This window comes from Cryptotermes secundus, unplaced genomic scaffold, assembly GCF_002891405.2.
Source record: "Cryptotermes secundus unplaced genomic scaffold, Csec_1.0 scaffold1968, whole genome shotgun sequence".
Taxonomy (NCBI): Eukaryota; Metazoa; Arthropoda; class Insecta; order Blattodea; family Kalotermitidae; genus Cryptotermes; species Cryptotermes secundus.
In genome coordinates this window covers 486729-508613 of record NW_019739010.1, presented here as the reverse complement: position 1 = coordinate 508613, position 21885 = coordinate 486729, and the positions used below count along the sequence as shown (strand labels likewise).

The 21885-nt window shown below is 45.0% G+C and overlaps 1 protein-coding gene across 5 annotated transcripts in view; it reads left to right on the top strand.

Moving 5' to 3' along the window:
* The window catches only part of LOC111871621 (dystrophin, isoforms A/C/F/G/H), a 502313-nt gene that overhangs the window by 129162 nt on the left and 351266 nt on the right, over window positions 1-21885 (top strand). For all 5 annotated transcript variants that reach the window (XM_023864846.1, XM_023864848.1, XM_023864845.1 and 2 more), the window contains one exon: window positions 553-658. In XM_023864846.1, the coding sequence (XP_023720614.1) occupies window positions 553-658 (106 nt within the window). The remainder of the gene's footprint in view (window positions 1-552; window positions 659-21885) is intronic.

Here is a 21885-nt window from a genome sequence, read left to right as displayed (position 1 = left end):
GTGTTTCTCCGAAACATATCCGCCTACATGACTAACGGGCTTCACAGCACTGACATTTATTCTACTCCTTGCATATTAATATGTAAAAGAAAATTTAATTAATCGTTGCGTTAATCGGAAAACGCTGTAAAAATGGCAAAGTTGTTCCTGTGCTAAACTAATTAAGCACTGCGCCATGAAGGCACTAGCTGAACGTGAGTGGTCAGCTTCACGCCCAGGCTGCTTTAACTCCGGAGAAAGAGTCCCCCGGTACCCATTGGATAGGAGGCTGGGTGGGTCCCAGAGTCGGTCTGGACGACGTGGAGAAGAAAAAATTCTTGACCCTACCTGAACTCGAACTCCGATCCCTCGGCTGTCCAGCCCGTAGCCAGTCGCTATACCGACTGCGTTATCCCGGCTCCCGAAAAACGCTGTTCTTTTATAAATTGACACTTCTTCATGTAAGGATGCGTGTTGCTTGTTCCTCTCTGTTTGCTTATGGCGTCCCGAAGTGCAGAAAGCGCGCTGTAGAGATCTTGCAGTGTTATGTGACTATGTATGTTGTGTTCCCAGAACGTCCTGCGGGAGCTGGAGCAGAAGAAGCCGCAACTGGACGAGCTGGTCCACACGGCAGAGAACCTGAAGGCCGATTCCAACCGGCAGCAACTCCACGGGAAAGGTAGGCTGCTCCTCCCGTCACTTGTAAGCTAACGTTAGCCCTTCAGTCCTCGTAAAGTTCACTTGAGACCATGTTATGGATTCATAGTAATTTCATCAGCAAACAGTGCACTTAAGCTGCTTTTTTAACTCATGTTTCGTATATGATTGAGATGGCTTTGTTTCGTTTTCATAGACCGAGATGCTGTGTTCTTACACAGAAAATGACTGCACGATTTTTGAATCACAATCCTCGCTGTATAGCTTCGAAGCGGATCCAACAGAAAACACAGTTTCCAGCTTTATAGCCCAACGATGCTTCGAATGTTGCTTAAGTATTTGTCGTTGCTTAACAGTGGACGCGTAACCTGGTCCCTCTGTTTCCGCTTTCAGGCGTTGTGTCGCAGTACATAGAATGGTTCAGGATTCTCACATCGGTGACTAAGAGTACGATGTTCTGTATTTTACTGTCATGTAGTTCTGTGGAATCTACCGTCGTTTCGAAGGAACATATCGCCCCCATCTTCAGTGTCGGAGAGTGAGCTGAGCAGGAAACCAGCAGTAAACATTCCCCATGTGTTTGAAGCTTTCTTACCTGGTATATCCTTCGACCCTGAAGATTGTGGCGGTGAGTTCTTTTGAAGTATCGGTGGACTTGTAACGGACTACACGTGATCAGAAGCCGGAAGATTGTGTACTCCGTATGGGGAATGGATCCGTTGCAAAAAAAAAAAAATAACTCGGAAGATTTTTTTTTCCTTACTCAACGAGTATAACATACGGAGCAATGAAAATTACATACGTTCGTAACAGCGGGGATTTTGTGATTTCGAGAGGATACTTTTAAATGTAGGCGGTGTTTCACTGGTGGGGATTGGTTTCAGTTGATTTATCTGCTTGTCTCTCGTGACCTGTTTTAATCAGGACTGTAGAAACGGAACAAACGAATATAACCTTTGAATTTTGTTAGCATCTCGAATGGTACAGCTCTCTTGCAGCAGATAAAAGTTCTATTACAATGCTTTTAAGGTGTGAATATACATGTTTATTTCCTTTTAGCCCTTATTTTTTTCTCCAACCTCTTTCCTTCCTTCCAAAATGGATGCTTTTTACCAGACCCTCCACTACGCTTGTAACGAACTTTAATCCATATATTTTATCTCTTTTGTCTTTCCATCCTGAATAAATTATATTCTCTACCGAAATGGATTTGAAGGTGATAATGTAATTGTACAAACACGCTCCGTGTTCTGCATATTTATAAGTTTGTTCTAAGCCGCGGGTAGTTTGAATTGTTAGATAAAAGTGAGTATGATGTGGAATGAGGGCTTATTTATAATTTGTTGGGAACTTCCGTCTTAAGACTTCTTAATCCCATGCTATGTATAATGTTCTCCCCCTGAAAGGAGACAGGTTTCTTTTTTTCTTTCTTAATCTTGTTAGTTCCTGTTTTTAGGATTTCATCTCGATAGCTTATGGCTCGCTTGAAAGCACTGCCACGTGGCCAGAGTCACACCGATCAGCGCCTGTTATAGATACTCTGCTAAGCACCTCCCACGTACGGGAATGTGATGAAGGATGGCCGACAGATATGTTGACAAGCGAAACAATTCGGACTTGCTCTCACAACGGTGACCGCGAGCAGCATTATTTTTTGGTATGCAACGTCGTGAGGCCGGCCTCTGTGGTCTAGTGGTCAGAGTTTCCTAGTTCGATTCCCGGCGCTACCAGATTTTCTGAAGACTAGTGGGTCTGGAACGGGGCCCACTGAGCCTCGTGAGCATAACTGAGGAGCTACTTGAATAGAAAAGTAGAGGTTCCGGTCTAGAAAACAGAGATTAAAGGCCGTGGGAATCCGTTGATCTGACCACGCCACATCCTCTATCCGCAAAAGTTGGCAGTAACTTGGCCGATAAGCGGCCGTCGCTCGGTCGGTATAGTTCGCTTGAGGACCAAAAGCCACGGAGTTTTCTTTTTTTAGCTTTTATGTAAATTCTTGTAGTCCGGAATGAGTTTCCCCTTACGTTTCAGATGAGCGTATGCCACAGTCTTCTGCGTTGAAGATATTGTCACGTTTATGTATATGACTGTAGACTGGGTTTGGATTGGAGAATTTATTTCTTGGCCGCTTATACACACAACCAAGATTAAAATAATTACAGCGCCATCGCCAATCTCCATAGTTTACAGATTACCACAGCGCTCGGTAAGCGTTTTCCAGCCTGCTGTGCCTTCAGCCGTTTCCTGGCAACGGGTTCCAACATGGAGACTTAGCGTGTCCTAGTGATTTGGAAAGTGTGTAGACAGCGACAGTGCTGTATTAGTTGCAGTTACGAGTAGAGAAACCACACAAGAAATGAGATGCTTTATACTGTCTTTGGGAGGGAAAAGATATAATTTTGCTATAATGATCTAGGGCTTCGTTCACTCCTCGTTTTGGTGAGGGTACCGTGAAAATGAAGGGGTTAGGATGGTTAAAAGCTGTGGCTTGAGGCAAGAACAGCAAAATCCTAATTTTATCAATTAATGGTGAATTGCAGAATTTGTAAATGTAATTTGGTAGACTTTACAGAAGGGCCATTAATATTGATGGATCTAAACCTTGAGAGCTGCATGAGAAACACGCAGTAGTAACTAAGAACTTGGGAAACTTGTCAGAATTTGCTTGAAGACAGGAAAACCATGAAAGTCTTACATCGAGTTTATTGGTGACGTGTCCTTCTGGATCCATACTGACCTCTAGAAATTAGCCCGGAAAACAAAAAGAATTTAGGAGTTGCCTAAACTGTGTGCTGATCTTCATTATTGCATGGGGCGATAAGGATTTAACAGAGTTTGTTGGATAAACCTTTCGAAAAACAGACATTTGATAGACGGAAAAAGAGATGGGAGGATGATTAACGTGGAGAAGGTTGATTGAGATAGGTCGTGAGGTAAGGCAGGTGGTAGAATCGCTGACTAAGGCCTGACTTTTTTAACAGTGATGAATATTTTCAGATATTTGGGAACGACTGTACAGAAAAAAAACTTGCTTCAGGAGGAAATGTCTTCGTGTCTGCTGTCTAAAAACATAAAAATTAAAATATACAAAGCTATAATTTTGCCTGTAATTCTGTATGGATATGAAAGTTTGTCTCTGACACTAAGGGAGGAACATAGACTGAGGGTGTTTGAGAATATTTAGAGCGAAGAGAGAGGAAGTGACAAGACTTTGAAAAAGCACCGCATAGTGAGGAGCTCTACGCCAAATATAATTAGAATGGTCAAGTCAAGGAGTATGAGATGGACAGGGCATGTAGCACGAATGGGGATGCGAGGAATGCATATAGGATACAGGTGGGAAAGCCAGGAGGAAAGAGACCACTAAGAAGACCAAGACGAAAGTGGGTGAACGATATTGAAATGGATCTTAGAGAGACAGGATGGAACGGTATGCAGTGGATCGATCTGGGTCAAGAAAGGGACCAGTGGAGGGCTTTTGTGAACACGGTAATAAAATGGTTCGAAGTTTGTGAGTAGCTGCACAATTGGCGGCTTCTCAAGAAAGGCTCAGCTCCATGAAGTTAGTTTAGTTAGTGCGGAACGGTTAGTTCTGTCGCCACGTGGTTAGTTCTACCAGAACACTCGGGCAGCCACCGTCACACGTTGTTTTGGACGGCGTCGATTTGAAGGGCAAGCAAATGTTCTGTCTGCCTCTTCGATAGGGAACCGTCACTTGGCTGTGACGTGAATCTCGTGGCGTGTTCATTCTGAATGATAATGACGAAAGAGAAGTCTGCGTTCTGACTTCCAAAATTCCGGACAGGAAGCTCGCATCTGTCTGCATGTTTGGTATAGGACATGGATTAGACACGCTCTCAATCCATGAGTGTAGAAATGAGTATAGGGGGTTGCTATGGCGACAGGCTTGTTGGGTGGTTGGGTGCACTGGCGAATAAAACCGGCGATGGTCGCGAAGTGTACATAGCAATATTGCTGGTGGCATATTCGCCGCTGGCTCACGTTGAAATGCATAGTTCGGGATGTGTGCATATTTTGGGGGAATGTCGCGACGAGACAAGGGCCATGAGGTTTGTGTGAGTGTACTATATGATAAACTGGAGTCCTTTTAAATGATGTACCGAATTTTGAGGAGTTTCTCTACATGTGCTGCGTTACAAGGCATAGTGTTGTAACGTGATTGACTGTAGTACGCGTTTGGATTGGTAATCGCATTTATTGAACACTTGAACACACAACTCGTGTCTACGCTTTGCACATCACTGTCACACAAAGACTAGTGCTCAGTCACGGTCGTCTCTGCGCTGCTTGGTAACGGCTACCAATACTGGACGTTCCTGTACTTACGGGCTCACGTCCTCTCAGGATGGCGACAATCTCACCCTAACCTCCTACTCTTCTGACTGCTATCTCAGGACTGTGTCATAATGGCAGCTGGTACTCGCTATATAGCTTCGGCACGGACCGCACAGAAACACCGCTTCAAACAGCTCTTCTCTTGTTTTTCTTCTTGGTGGGGGTGAGATTGAGTCCACTTGGTACTGCGGCCACTATTGGCCTGTTGCACCAGCTCCAATGATAGAGGATGATGATAGTGGAGTAGTTGGTGGAATGAAAATGGACAGGGGAACCGAAGTACTCGGAGGAAACCCACTTCAGCGCCACTTTGTCCACCACAATTCCCACATGACCAGACCCGGACTCGAATCTGGGCTCCCGCGGCGGGAAGCCAGCAGCAAGCCCAGGTCAGGTCATATGGGTTTTGTGGGGGGCAAAGTGGAATTGGGGCAGGTTTCCTCCGAGTACTTCCGTTTCCCCTGCCAGTTCTCATTCCGCTGACTGCTTCACACTCATCATCATCTATCATCCGGGGCTGGTACAATAGGCCAGAAGTGGCCGACATACCAAGTGGACTCAGTCTCACCCCCACCCCTAGAAACTAAAAAAACACTACTCCAGTCATTCACAAATTTTTTGAGAAAGTAAAAACGTAGAACGAACATCAAGTGTGTGTTAGTAAAAGAGAGAAGCGAAGATGTAATGAAAGACTGGAGGAGAGGAAGGTGGAAGGAAATAAAATGAAATAGAAAGTATCAAAAGAAGTTACAAGCGAAGAAATAAAATGAAAAACAAGGAAAATGGGGGAGAAGGTTGAAGGATACAAGAAAATAAGAAGAAGGGGGGCGACATGGTTTATGTTCTACATTAATGGAATCTTTCTCGTACCTGCGAAATAATCCAGTAGAGACTGGGGTGTAACAGAATGTGCCCTGATGTAAGTGGATCGAGGTTTCTCTAGCAGCGGTTTGCGTTCCACGTAACGTGTAACGAGTTTAATGTGAAATTAAATAACAAAGGGAAACATGCTGCAAAGCAGCAAGAGCAGAAAATATTTTAAAGCTTGATATAAATCAGAATGATATAAATTTCTGCCCTCCGGGATATAACTCCTTATAGTCCGTTGAAAGTCAACCGACTTGCCAGCTTTCACACTGGTATCTTGCTCGCCTTATTCAACCCTCATGATAGGAATGGTATGTTCCTCCGAAACGTCGGTTTGCTTTCAGTGGACTACAATGCGTTGAATCCCAGAAAGCAGGCTTCATAATCACCGTTCTGAGAACCTCAAATGCTACAGAATTATATTGTCACGCGTAGGGGTTTTGTGACTATCAGATCGGGTGAGTGGATTTACTGACCACTTATACATAGCACGAGGAACTACACGTAATTAGAGCGCTATCGCCGATCTACACACTTTGCAGTTCACCGTTACCCACACGCTAGTATTGTCAGTCTTCATAGTCTTATCCTGGCAACGTTGCGTAGTAACGAGTGCGTCGCTGACCACAGAAAACACCTTTCTTCTGTTGCTGCCCGCGTTAACTTCCTGCAGCCAGAACAATCAAGTCATACCACCCCAATCGTACTTCTCCAAGGTCCATCCTAACATTTTGTCCAACCACCTACTTCTCGGTCTTCCAAGTGGTCTCTTTCCTTTTGGCTTTCGCGCCGAAGTTGAATATGAGGTTCTCGCAGCGACTGTGAAGGACACTCTGTCCATCTTCAGGGTCGACGTCGTGCTGAGGAAGCAACGAGCAAGACGCGAGTAGCAAGGTGAGCCGCTCGTGAGCTGTATTACCGGGTAAAGGTAAGAAGGGCCGTGAATGCAAAGAGGAGTGGTGGATGAAAATTGGCACGAGTGATTAGTGAGAGGTGGCGGACCCGGAGAGTAAGAGGGGATGCCATTTGTGCAGCTGATACAGAAATGTAATAAACAGGTTTGTTAAATATTTTCCTTACGTGAATGTAATTTAGCGATGTAAAAGGTAAAGCTATTATTTTTTTATTGCTAGTGGGGGGTGGGACTAAGTCCCCTGTACTGCGGCCACTTCTGGCCTATTGTACCAGCCCCAGATGATAGGTGAGGGTGATTATGGAGCAATTGGTGGAATGAAGATTGGCAGGGGAAACCGAAGTACTCGGAGAAAACCTGCCCCAGCGCCAATTTGTCCACCACAAATTCCACTTGAGACCCCCGGGATCGAACCCGGGCCGCCGCGGTGTGTAGCCAGCGAATAACCACTTGAGCTATGGCGTGTCCCCGAAGGTAAAGTTATCCCTGTAACAGGTCGTGGAGGCCCATAGGGTTGCGCGTCATCCGCCCTTTGCCTCCAGGAAGATTCCCGGTACCCATTTCTGTTAGAGGCTGAGTCGACCTCGGGACCATAGTGCTGCTGGAAGTAAATGAGACATTGAGTTTGTCATTACAACTGTTGGCCTGCGTGTGCATCGCAGTGCAACTGGAACATTCTGTACAAGGTACTGTTGTATTATTGTGTAGCCGAGCTGGAGGACCTGGAGATAAGGCAGAGGGTGAGAAATGTGCTATGAACTCTGTAATAAGCTATAGCGTTTTTATATTCTGTTGGCGTTTCTCACACGTACGCTTATGACCCCATTCTCAAAACAATGTCCTCGTGTGAGTTGTTGAGGGTGGCTGTATTATTCCACTTTATTGGCAGCAGCACTGGCATGATGCCAACTTCACGATGATGTGAATTTCAGAGTTACCAACTGCCTTCAAACTGTATATGTATCACCACGTTTCTTCATATGCAGAGGCAGTCATGCCCTATGTTCTACTGGGACCTCATGACTGAGGACGTGTTTCCATTTGTGATGAAGCAAGTGGATGGAGGTAAACACTTCTTGTCTACCCTCCCCCTTCACCTAAGACATCAGAACCCTTAAATACCGTCTCAGATACCAAACCGTAACATTGATCGTAATTCTCTTCCTCGTTTGTTACGGCGTCGGGATAGCTACTGCTGGACGACCCGGTTTCGATTCCCGGCATTGCAGAAAATTGCGTTCCCTACATCGACCCTACTGGCTCTGGGGCGCACCCAAGCTGCTATCCAATGGGTATCGGGGGTTTTTCCCCTATAGGGTAAAGGAGCCGGGGCTTCAAGCTGACCACTCACCGTCAAGAATGTTGGAACTACACCTCCACTCCCCTATATGTCTTCATGGCATTGTGCTAAACTCTCCTGGGTTGTTACACTGTGTGGTTGTGGGCAATGCTGCCAACATTGCGCAGGTGTAACGGTCTAGAAGTAGAATTAATCTCGACGGTGTTCCTTGCATTGTGGATTATTCAACGAAGCTATCATTTGTGGAGCCGAGTTGTTTCAGTCGGTATAGCGACCGGATAGACGGTCCTGGTTTCAATTTCCTGCAGGGGCAAGAAATTTTCCTGTACTTCACAGCAGTCAAACCCACTCTGGGGCTGACAGCCTAGTCTCGTATACTTTCCCCGGAGATCAAAGCGGCCGAAGGGTGAAGCTGACCGGTCGCCGTCTAGTGCCTAGATCAGGAATGGTTGAGCTATTCCTCCGCTTCGCCACAAGTTTTAAGGGCGCGATGCTTAGTTAAGCACAGGAGCAACTCCCATTTTCAGGTGTATCAGAACCAGTAAAACTTCGGGCACGTAGTCGCAAGGTGAGCTCTCCTGACAGGGACTTCCTCCAGTCCCTCCAAGCGAATTCCGGGCTAGTACCACGATCAGATCACGACCGATTCCTCCCAAATCCTCTCCAGTTCATTCATTAATCACCGCATCATACGACGCTATGTGTGTGTGACGCAGTCTCGTTTTAACGAAGGCGACATTTCTCTGTATGTAGTCTGGAGCTGCATGACCGTTTCTCACTTCGAAAGGACGAACTTGAGGTTAGAGGGTGCCTGCCCGTGACACGTTCTCCACAGCAAAGCTTTGACTAAAATAGGGCATTAGTCCAGCAGAGATGGAAACCGTGACAGGCGGGATCGAACCTTACGTGTCGGGTCTTCTTCTTTTCTTAAGCACGGACGGACGTGCTGACCGTGAGGGCGGGCACCAAACTGGAAGTTTGCGCAGAGCATTCGGGCTAGTACCAACACCATATTTGGTTCCTTTAAATTGTGACACCATACTGTAGACTTATAGGCGGATACCGATGTTTCGATTGAACTTACTGCATCCATCTTCAGGTTTTTTATCGTTTAAAGAAGTGGGGTGATTCACGTCCATGATGTGTATGTGTTGACCGTCTTCTAGTGCACACAGTCTCACGTGTCAGTTCACTGCATTTTTCGGCATCAATGTGCCATCCTCAGGTGTGTTATTTACGTTAAACTGTTGCACTGCTCGCCATCATGTGTCGTTTGTAAAATGATTTAAAATGTATATTCGTCATGTACTATAATAAAATTATATATTAAAATTTTGTTAAGATTTATCATCTTATACGTCGTATTTCAAACTAGCGTATTATATCATTCTTCCTCTGTGGGAGTCGTTCTTCCTATATTTTGTGTATACTGTGTCTTATGATGTGTCCTCTTGTGACTGCGTGCGTTGTATTGTTGGGGTGATTCTATACGCAAGTTGGAAGGAAGCCCAAATCGGTATTGTTTCCTGTGAGGTATGTATGGGTTATGACAGAATTTTAGTTATGATGTGTCACCATCTCCCATTTCTACAGTGCAGCTAAGCCCACTGCCCCTGTCCATCACTTTACGCGCAGCCCAGAGGTCAATCCAAATAAAGCAGTCTGTATATGAGTCAGTGGCGCTCCCAGCAGGCTCCAAGGAACTGAGTCAGTGAAACAGGCAAATCTAGACCGGGGTAAAATTGTTACTCCGCTTTGAGCAGGTCGATAGACCGCGCAGATAATACGAGGTCCGTTGTTTACATAAGGGAACGGCAGGAGTGATGTACCGCTGTGATTGCTCGCTCCAAGCCATGCATGCCTTCTTAGATCATATGATATATCAGATGTGTATACAATTCGAACCCCGGACTTCCAGAATATAGACCAGATAAACCGCGAGCTGAGGTTATATGTTGGAAGTGATATGGCCTATGACAGAAGAAAAACAAAAACAAATTCCGTCTTTGTAGTCCGCAAGCGAACTATACCGACCGAGCGACCGCCGCTTGTCGGTGAATTTTAGTGCCAACTTTAGCGGACAGAGGGTGTCGCGTGGTCAGCGCAGCGAATCCCCACGGCCGTTAATTTCGGTTTCCTAGACCGAGTATGCCTGTATTACATAACTCATCACAGTCGTGACTTTACAGGCTGTGTAGTGCCGCTCCATAGCTCAAGCGGTTAGTCGCTGGCTTCCCACCGCGGCGGCCTGGGTTCGATCCCGGGGTTTGGACAAGTGGGCTTTGTGGTGGACAGAGTGGCGCTGGGGCAGGTTTTCTCCGAGTACTTCGGTTTCCCCTGCCAATCTTCATTCCACCAATTGCTCCACAATCACCCTCACCTATCATCTGGGGCTGGTACAATAGGCCAGAAGTGGCCGCAGTACAAGGGACTTAGTCCCTTAGTCCCCACTAGCAATAAAAAGAATACAGGCTGTGTACATTGCACTCGACTCCTGTAACGAGCCCCTTGTTGTCTTGGATTAAAGCCCTTCGCGTGTTTCACATTTCGGCAGAAATGCAGTTCCATATGTAGTGTAAGGTCACTGAACATTGGATGGCTTCAGGTCCGTAAACAGATCCCCATAAGAAGGGGATATCCTTCTGTGGCTTTGGTCTATGCCGACCTCATGTGATGTTTTCTTCCCCCTGTAACAGTTTCCAACATCGTATGTTTCACCCCAAATCCGTGTTCGCACAGAAGCAGACGTAAATGATCCCAGGGTGTGTTCCATTTGAGGTTCTGATAACAATGTGTCTCTTCTGAGATGTGGCACCCTGTAGCCCGGTAGAATTTCGCAGGAACTCGCTGTCCCCATCTGCATGGTCAAGACTTAGCAGAACAAGCAAATAGCAAGAAGGAAGGAGGAATCAGAGACCTTGGTAGAACATTTGTCCGAAACGTCGGCAAACTTCTACAGGACTACCCGTTGTCACATCCCACAAGGCGGTATCTTCAAGCGCACGGTGTTTTGTATACAGGAACTCTTGTCAGTGGTATTGTATCTCTTTACGGGCTGTACATGCTAAACATCGTTATCGTTATGTGGTGGTGTAGATAATTGCGTCATTAGAAAGTTACTACAGTCTATTTTTAGAACACGATAGGAACCAAAATTGTGATACCGGACTTTTTTTTCTTCTGTCAGGGTACCTACTTAAAGTATAACGATAGAGCTATCCCTGGAGCAGTTCAGAGTTGTGAGCACAGAAGCTGAAGAATCTCCACTGTTGAGAGCCATTACCAGGAAACGACTAGTAGAGAGTGTAACAGACCACTAGTCTGTGTGACAGTGATTTACAAAGCGTAGTCACGAGTTGTATGAGTCCAATAAATCTGATTACCAATCCAAACCCAGTCTGTAGTCACCCATGGGTAAAAAAAAAAGGTAAAGCTATCCCTATAACAGGCCGTGGAGGCCCATTGGGTTGTGAGACGTCGTGGCTCCCACATTTTCTAGACAGTCAGCTCATAGACGGCTGTGAGGTTGGCTGCCGTTTACCCCCAGGAAGATTCCCGGTACTCATTTCTGTTAGAGGCTGAGTCGACCCCAGTGCCATAGTGTGGCTGGAAGGATTAAGTCAGACCTTATCGGCAATCGAACCTGCGACCTTACGGCTGGTAGCATAGTTCCTCAACCAAGTACGCTACCGCTTGCCCACATTTCAAGTATGACGTACTTTCAGATACATTTTAGACATGACATACCTGCCGATACGAGAAGTGCCAATAGGAATCGTTGGAATTTTTCATTTTGAAGGATTGCAAATCGAGTCCTACACCAGAATTTCCTTCTTTCATCTTCTCGCTCCATTTAGCATTCGCTTCAGTCGCCAGGTTCTCTCAGGGTTCTTGCGGAATCCGTTGTAAATCGTTTTCTACATAAGGAGCAGTCGCGTGAAATTTGCGTTGGTGCTTCCTTCATCACTGTTTTTTTGCCTTGCACTGTACTTGAACGTGTAATGTCTCTTCTTGAAAAATGTTTTATGGTACAGTGGGCACATAGTACGTTTTTGTTCATTCTGTGTCACGGGTTCTTATGCCGCTGTTTGGTAAATAGACGATTCGCTTATATCATTCATGAAAGAAATGAAATATCACTTATAAAAACGTTAAAGGTATCCCTGTAACAGGCCGTCGAGGCCCATAGGGTTGTGAGACGTCAAGGCTCACTCATTTTCAAGAAAACCGGGTCACAGATGGCTGTAAGGTTGTCAGCCTCACGCGTCGGCCGCCTTTTACCCTCAGGAATATTTCTGGTACTCATTTCTGTCAGAGGCTGAGCCGACCTCAGGGCCATTGTGCTGCTGGAAGAATTAGGTCTTGAATTGTTAATTTTCGGTAGTGGAAGAACATTGACGAATTTCTCACAAAAAGAAAACATCACATGAAATTTGTTGCTTCTGATAGAACCATTTCCATCCTGAATATTTAAAGATAAACTTAATTACATTTTATTTGAGGTTATCAGAGCGTTGACTGTGACGAGGTCTGTTTTCTGGGATATGACGCCGTATGGTCCGGTAGAAGTTCACCGACGTTTGGAATGAACGTAGTGCATCCATCATCAGGGTTTAAGATAAGTAACAAGCAGAAGAACAGCAAACTTTCTCCGTAGACTGTACTTTCCTGTGAAACATCTGTCAATCTCTACCGGACCACACAGCGTCATCTTACTTTGTAGAAAGTTGTTTAGTTTATAATTTCTAAATTGTGTCCTTTCGTTCACTTTTAATCAGGTAGCATGTACGCAAGTAGTTTTATCTGGCTGTGATGGCATATAGTAATTCTCCTATGCTTCAGTGTACATACGGAAACCTGCATCTGACAAATGCGAGTTCCATAAGTGTTTATCGTACAATAATTAATAAGGAGACATTCCGACCACAGAAGGGGAAAAATTTAAAATTATTTTCTCTTAATTTGGCCGGGTTTGAGCTGAACCACAGCCGGCCAACATAGATATGTGTATTGTAATTAAAACCGAGTTGTATGCAACCTAACCTTGGTCAGGTTTGATTTGAACCACTAGTGGCCAACATAGATACGTTCTGATATACTTAAAAGCGAGTTGTGTGCAACTGACCGTGGTCAGTTATCATTTTGACCACTTCTGGCCAACATAGACAGCGTTATGATATGTTTAAAAGCGAGTTATAAGCAACTAACCTTGGGCAGGTTCGATTGTAACCACATGTGGCCACGTTCTGATATTCTTAATAGCTGATTGTATGGAACCTATCTGTTGGCCGGGCTTCATCTGAACCACAGGTGGGCAACATGGGTACATTTTACTATTCTTAAAACTGAGTTGTATTCAGCCTGTCCGCTAGTACAGTTGAGCTGGTCACGAATCAGGAGGGTTGTTGAATTATTCACACAAAAATCAATATTACGTTCGACTGTGAGAAGTTGGTTCAGAGGTTTGCACCGTAACTACAAATGCAAAAGTACGCGCGTGAGCGTAATGGCAAGAGCCAGAAAATTTTATTGCGGTATCACAGGGGTGTACACGTTACGTTCTGTAACTTCTGTCCCACGAGTTAAGACTAATTTCATGCTGTATCAAGAAGTTATTTTGTTGGATTTAAGGTTCTCACATGATTATGAAGAGTACACTCTCGTAGGAAAACTATAATTTTGCCTGTGGTTCTGTATGGTTGTGAAACTTGGTCTCTGACATTAAGGGAGGAACATAGACTGAGGGTGTTTGAGAACAGGGTGTTGAGAATATTCGGACCGAAGAGAGATGAAATGACAGGAGTTTGGAGAAAACTGCATAATGAGGAGCTTCATAACTCGTACTCTTCTCCAAGTATAATTAGAATGATCAAGTCAAGGAGGATGAGGTGGGCAGGGCATGTAGCACGAGTGGGGGAGAAAAGGAATGCATATGGGATATTGGTGGGAAAGCCAAAAGGAAAGAGACCACAGGGAAGAGCAAGGCGTAGGTGGGTTGGCAATATTAAAATGGATCTTAGAGATATAGGATGGGATGGTATGGATTGGATTCATGTGGCTCAGGATAGGGACAAATGGAGGGCTCTTGTGAACACGGTAATGAGCTTTCGGGTTCCGTAAAATGCTGTGAAATTCTTGAGTAGCTGCAGATTTGGCTTTTCAAGAAGGGCTCGGCTCCGTAAGTAATTATTATTATTATTGAGAAAGCTGCAAATCAGTCAGACGTAGCCAGATGTATGTGTAAGTTTGGATAGTTCATAAGGGCAGTAACCTGCGTTTGCTTAGATTTGGCAACGCCGTCATCGTATCGATCCCCGGTTGGTTGGCGAGGGAGACAGGTATGGGAGAAAGTTGGTAGAAGAGGAAAAGAGGCTGATGTTGGAAGAGAGAAGTGTGAGGGTGAAATAGGATGCATAAAGAAGGCGACAGGGAGTGGCGGTGGCCAGACAAGTACCGCACCGAGTGTGCTGGAGCACAAATACATTATGACATGTTTGTGGCTCAGTTAATAATGTTCGCTCCCCCCCCCCGTCACCTTTGCTCTTCCCGCGCCTTTTTGAGTTTTTGAGCACACGCAGTAATCAAATGCTGTTTTCTTCTTCTTCTTTCCCCCCTACACGGCAATGTTCAAGCATGTTCCAACATCATAACCCTCTTTGAATGGTGTCCGTATGTGATATATACACATACATACGTACATAACAATGAAATGTATTGTTCAGTCGCTATTGTACTTGTCCACCTTGCCGTACCTCTAGACACATCACCGCCTAGTGCGTGTTGACCGCTGTAAGAATAAGTCGTTTTAAAGACTCGTCCACATTACTCGTGCTCGTTTGACTCGCTATGCTCGCGAGTTATGTGGACGATATGACAAGTCACGAGACAAGCAAATTTTAAAATTTTAATTTAAAAACTATAGCCAATAAATTAAAATACGACTACAGCCTATACACACTACGAGTAAATATACGGATCCTCACGCGCCGAAGCCTGGCGAGCAACTGAAGTAGTGTGGACGAAGATTTACGAGCACAAGTAAAAGCCAGACGAGTCTCCCGACGAGCACGAGCACGAGTAATGTGGACGCGCCTTAAGGATGTGCTACAGAAGGTCGGCTTGAAATTGCCTAGGCCTTTCTTGTATTTACAGTAACTTTTTTCTGCAATAAAATATCGTTCTATAAAAGTTTGTTTTCTTAGAATATTCATAGTTATGTTTCCTGAAGAAAACGTGGATCTATACATCTACTTCCCCATACGTTTCATGGCGTAATTAGTAAAGCACAGGGACAGCTTTACCTTTTTACCTTATCTTTCCCGAAGCGTGTTTTCTTTTCTAGGACATGACTCCGTGAAATCCATTGAAAGTTAGCCGACGTTTTGGAGGAACAGTTCGCCTCTGCTTGCTACCTGCTTGGCGATGGTTTCCTCTTTGGCTTCTTTTTCGACCCCAAAGTTGGAGGCGACATGTTTTTCGTAAACGTCGGTTGACTGTCGGCGGACTACACGGTATTATATCCGAGAATATAGACGTGACCGCTGTGGGAAGTTCAAATCCTTTTTCTTTCCTGAAGTTTTATAGATGTTAAGGTCTCCTACATTGTACGAAGTTTGTTGTTGTTACCTCATTAGGTTCTGTAGTCCAGATTCTTTGCTTCATAACGTGTACTCTTCTCTAAGTGTAATTAGAATGATCAAGTCAAGGAGAATGAGATTGGCAGGGCATGTAGGACGAATGTGGGGAGAAGATGAACGCATATAGAATATTGGTCGGAAAGCCAGAAGGAAAGAGACCACTGAGAAGACCAAGACGTAGTTGGGTCGTCAGTAGTAAAATGTATCTTGGAAAGATAGCATGGGATAATATGGATTGGACTGATTTGGCTCAGTTTAGGGACTGATGGAGGGATGTTGTGAACACGGTAATGAACATTCGGGTTTCATAAAATGCTGGGAAATTCTTGAGTAGCTGCACAACTGGCGGCTTTTCAAGAAGGGCTCAGCTCCATGAGTGAGGGAGTTTGAATCCAGATTATTTTATGTTAGTTAGGAACAGTTTTCCATTAAATTTCAACGGGATGTGTGCTAGTACCGTATAAATGGTAAACTCTTGGATCGTCCTACTCGTACTTTTGTAGCGTCCTGTTGGAACGGAGATCTTCCATTCTTAACTTCAGCTGTGGGTGGAAGTGGTTTGTGAGGGCGTCTACACATCGCTCGATTTTTTTCCTCCCCGCGAAAAAGCCCCGATAACAGTTCGATAAAAGTCATTCCAGAAGTGATGGAAATAATGCCTTACATGGAATTGAACTTCGACCATCCACTTACAGCCTGTCACTTTACTGTCTGTCTGTCACAATTCTATTTCTTATGTTTGCTGGACTTCACGTCTTAGCCTTTACTGTCCCACACACGAGATATCTCGCTTGAAAGCATAGATCCTTTTCGTCCGAATTTACTTGGCACGTGATGTTGAGATCGAGCGGATATTCGTATTCGGTGAGGTTCTTGCTTCGAATCTCGGCAGGGATAGCGGTTAAATTAGTTTTCATAGTTTTACTCAGTCCCCCAGGCACATCCCGGTATAGTACTTCAATTAGGCAACGATCACTTCCTTTCAGATTACTTCCAATTCATCTTCTGACGCTATGTACCCTCGACACTGGAAGCGTCGTTAGAGAACGAACGGAAGAAAATAAAATTTGTAATTTTTTGGGGGGGGGGGGGGTTCTTGGGGTGGGGTGAGACTGAGCCCACTCGGTATGTCGACCACTAACTGGCCTACTGTACCAACCCTTATGACGACGATGAATGTGGAACAGTCGGTGGAATGAGAATTGGCAAGGGAAACGGAAGTACTTAGAGAATACCTGCTCCAGTGCCATTTTGTCCTTTAGAAATCCCACATGGTCTCTGACCTGGGCTTGAACCCGGGTCGCCGGCGTTTAACCGCCCGAGCTATGGCCCGGCCTATCATATTAGTTAGGCAAGTGTACATAATTATTCTTTACCTTTCGTACTAGGCCTTTTGGCCCTGGCCTGTTTCCCGTCGGAATTAATCTGGAACTATGGATCATAAGGATAATTGGTAGGACTCCTTGGACGGTGATCAGTCCTGTCTCAAGGCCGATACCTACACAGGAGAAACATGGACAGACATTCATGCCTCGAGCGGAATTCGAACCCACGATTCCGGTTTTTGACCGGGCGAGGGATTTTTATGCCTTAAGACCGCGCGGACACTATGATGGACACATTAAATTAAATTAATGAAATTATTGGTTACTGAATTGCCGCCTCTGTGGTATAGTGGTCAGAATTCCTGGCTACAGATCCTGAAGTCTCGGGTTCGATTCCCAGCGCTACTAGATTTTCTGAGAAGTAGTGGGTCTGGAACGAGGTCCGCTCAGCCTCGTGAGGATAACTGAGGAGCTATTTCAAGGAAATAGCGGCTCTGGTCCAGAAAACCGAAAATAACGGCCGTGGGGATTCGATGCGCTGACTACTCGACACCCTCTATCCGCTAAAGTTGATACTAACTTCGCCGACAAGCGGCAGTTGCTCGGTCGGTATAGTTCGCTTGCGAAGTCAAGCCACGGAGTTTTTTAGACCGTGCGACCACGGTGATCAGGGTTTTAAATTAAATTAATGAAGTTATTACTTATTGAATATGACAGTTTAACCACAATGCTTATGCAGTATTCACTGGCCAGGCAGCCTTAAGTATCTTCTACTTTCTCTGAGTTGCCACCGAGGCTTCATTCTGATTGATTGCTCTTCACCGTCCTGATCAGGGTCTCCAGTAATTGATGATACGTCTGAGGACTGAGATTCGTAATCCGATGTGACTGCAGTTCCGCGAGATGGAACGTCCGTGTTCTGAGCGCGCGCCTGCCCTCAGCTTTTCCAACAGAGGTCGTTATTCGTCTGGTTGCTCTCGGTAACTAGAGCAGCAGGCGTCGATCCTCACCTGTCAGATTTCACACGCTACATTGCACGCGCGGTAGCGTAGTTGTTTGAGTCACTATGCTACAAGCCGGAAGGTCGCGGGTTCAAGTGCTGATAAGGTCATTGAATTTTTTTCAGTTGACCCAATCCTTCCAGTCGCACTGTGATCCTTGGTCGGTTCAGCCTCTAACAGAAATGAGTACCAGGAATATTCCTGGGGGTAAAGGGCGGCCGGCGAGTAAGGCTGATAGCCTCGCTGCCATCTGTGAGCCGATTGTGTAGAAAATGTGAGAGCCTCGAGGTCTCACAACCCTATGGACCTCCACGGCCTGTTACAGGGATAGCTTTACTTTTACTTTACATTCCGGTTATCACAGTCTCTTCTATTCTGAGTGAGGTTATTTGTGGTTTTCCTCAGTCCCTCCAGGTAAAACCGGGAAAGTACCTCGATTTGGCCACGGCCGCTTCGTTTCAATTTTCTTTTTTCAGTTCATTATTCACCCATCATCCTACTGTTTGGCGGTGTGTGGTCGTGGTCCAGACAGCGTCATTAAATAAATGACAGTCCACTGCCACATTTCATTTTCAGTTGTGCACTTTCCGAAAAAGAGATTTGCAGCCGTGTACAGTCACTTTTGCGTTATATTTCCATACCCAATTCCAGACCACCGTATTCAGCGATATTAATGCCGTTTTCATGTAACAGAAAATGCGCATCGGCGCCATGTTGTTATTGTTGATGAGACTGAACGCTTTGAAACGTGATATTTATCGAAATAATGTTTCAAGAATTCAGTTCCTCCCCCCTGAGACTAGACGAGTGATATTATTTCTGGAAGTCATCGCTGTTTGTGCTAAGAATCATGCGAAATTCGTAAGTACATTCTGGGGCAAGATTGTAGAGTTTTTTGGTTACTTTTTTCGAATCTTGCTAGAGGTAAGATTTTTCTGGGGCACACCCAGCCTCTTATCCAATGGGTACTGGGGGTAAAACGGCCGGGACGTCAAGCTGATCAGTCACCTCCGTCTAGTGCCGAGGTGAAGAATGGTGGAGCTATACCTCCACTCTCCCATATGTCTTCAAGGCGTAGTACTTAATTAAACACAGGGATGTTACCTTTTCTAATTGCGATTGTGGGGAAGTTCGATCTCAATATTCTGACGGATTTAGATGTTGCCAGCACCCCTGATTGGGAAAAGGTGTCAATGCCATCTCTCTTTATTGTCACGTATTATGGGGTGGGACTGAAGTCGGGGTTTTGGATTGGATGATTGGATTTGTTGTACTTACACACTAGTAACTACAAGTAATAGAGCGCTACCGCTAATATCCGCACTTTACAGTTCACTGCTGCAAACGCTAGTGTCCTCAGTCTATTACAGTCTCCACTATCCGTTTCCTGTTAACGGTTTTAACACAGAAACTGTAAGAGTCTCACTGAATTACACACTGCAGATATCACTATACTACAACACATATAAAGTCTTCTCTTCCCTGCCGGATTTTCACCTCTCAACTGAACTCACTCGACTTCTCCAGCTTTTGCCATCTGCCAACTCCGGAACTTTCAACCCAGTTCTCCGCTTAAGTGCCATCTCTCCTCACTTATCTTGCGGAACTCAACTCTCGACTTCACTGCACTCACTAACTGAACTGAACTCGGTCGGTCGAGTCATATAGCATCGGATCGGACACACAGAGAACGCCGTCTGCAATACCTCTTCTATTGCGTGACGTGACCGCGCACGGGTGTGCTACGGGCGTTACATACAGAGTCTCCGCTTGGCAACGGGTTTATACGTTCCTCGACAGGGCCTAAACAATTGCATGGTTTCATTCATATTCGGTATTTAGGAGTTTGTCCATCATAGGTCGGTGCCCGGTGAATGTGGACATTGCAGCTCAAAAATTTGAGGGTCATTGACAGGGAATTTGGCGATGTTCTAGGAGACTGTTCTAATGATTTCGATCGATTTCAAGTGATTTGTCAAGGCTTTGTTCTTAAGTAAAACCACGTGATAAATACGCATCTTCAAAAAAAAAAATAACAGTGGTCCCTCTGTGTGGGAAAGTATGTGCATTGTCGTTACAGCGACGGTACTATGGTTAGTATGGAAGGTGTATGAAATGAAATGTCTAAAGAAAATGAGGCTTTTAATCAGCTACAGAAAGTTTGGAAATCAAGTGATAATTCATTAAGAACAAAATTAAGAATTTCCAACTCTAATGTAAAATCAATTTTATTATATGGACGTGAGACATGGTGAGTCACCCAGGAAATATCATATGTAGAAAATTACAAAGTTTTATAGATCGATGCTTCCATATAATAGCAAAGATGAGATGGCCATTTATGATGAACTGTGGAAACAGACAACTGAAATAAAAATAACTGAACAGATAAAAGTAAAAAAGTAAAGGTATCCCTGTACCAGGCTGTGAAGGCCCATAAGGTTGTGAGACGTTGAGGGTCCCACATTATCTAGACAGTCAGCTCAAAGATGGCGGTGAGGTTGTCAGCCTTACGCGCCGGCCGCGCTTTACTCCCCAAGAAAATTATTTAATTAATTCCTGGTACTCATTTCTCTTAGAGGCTGAGTGAACCGTAGGGTCATAATGCGGCTGGAAGGATTAGGCCAGTTGAAAAAATCCAAAGACCTCATCGGGAATTAAACCCGCACCAGACGTAAATGGAACTGGATTGGCCATACTCTTCGAAAGGAAAATGGAGTCGAGAAAGAGGCTATGTAGTGGAACCGACAAGGACAAAAGAAAAGAGGAGTTGGCAGAGAACAACACGAGAGGAAGCCGTGGCTGTGGGGAAGACATGGCGAGAAATTACACAACTCAGGAAGAACCATGTTAGATGGCGACATTTTGCTAATGCCCTATGCTGCAGTGGGGATGTTGGAACAGATGGTACCTACAGAAACTACTGTGCTTTCAAAGGCTTAGTGACACTGCCACTTGGAGTTATGCGATGACACGATCCTGACACTGACTTGGAGGATATCGGTCAATTGGTGTGTGTGATAATGCGTTTGAAGTTCAGTCAGGGGACGCTGTCTCGGATGCCATCTGGTGAGTATTTTGCATGAATAGTCTACCATCATAACCTATCTCAACGTCACAGTCGTTAGAACTCACCCTGGGGGATGTGAATGAATACAGGGCGAGAATCTCATATTTTCCTGGAGTCTCCTGGTCTCTCTTGCGTTTGGCACAACTCCAGGCGCCTGTTCTCCATTCCTGCATAGGTTTAATTTCCTTGCGACACTGTGTAGAACATTAGTACGAGAATGGTACAGGAATGCCTTGTTCAGGAAGTTTATTGGATCGTAGATAGCCTTGTCTTGTTTCTTAGTGTTAATAAGGCAGGGTCGGATGTGTTCTCATGTCGGATTCGAGATTCTATGGCTATGAATAGCGCTATCTTCTGGCATATGAATCTGTATTGTTTTATAGTTTACTGACGTTTCGGAGGAACGCAGTGTATATAAGGCAATCACTAAGAATCAGTCAGAAATTAGGACTTCCATCCTGAAGACGGAGGTAGTGCATTCATTCGAAACGTTAGTAAACTAATAGATATGTGAGGCACATCCAACAAGTTTTGGGCCAGAGCTTGAGGGTGAACACTCATCTTCACCTTCACTATTGAGAACAAGTGGAACGCTACCTCCATGATGCTACAACTTACTAATGGAACTGTTACAGTTCGTTGCACGAAATACACGTGTTGCAGTATTGTGACAAAGACGACTGAAAACCGGAATAGCGGAGCCAGAATAGGCGTTCATTGCTAGGCTGCTACTTAATAAACAGGTTCCCGCGGCAACGAATAAGGAAGAAATAATCGAGG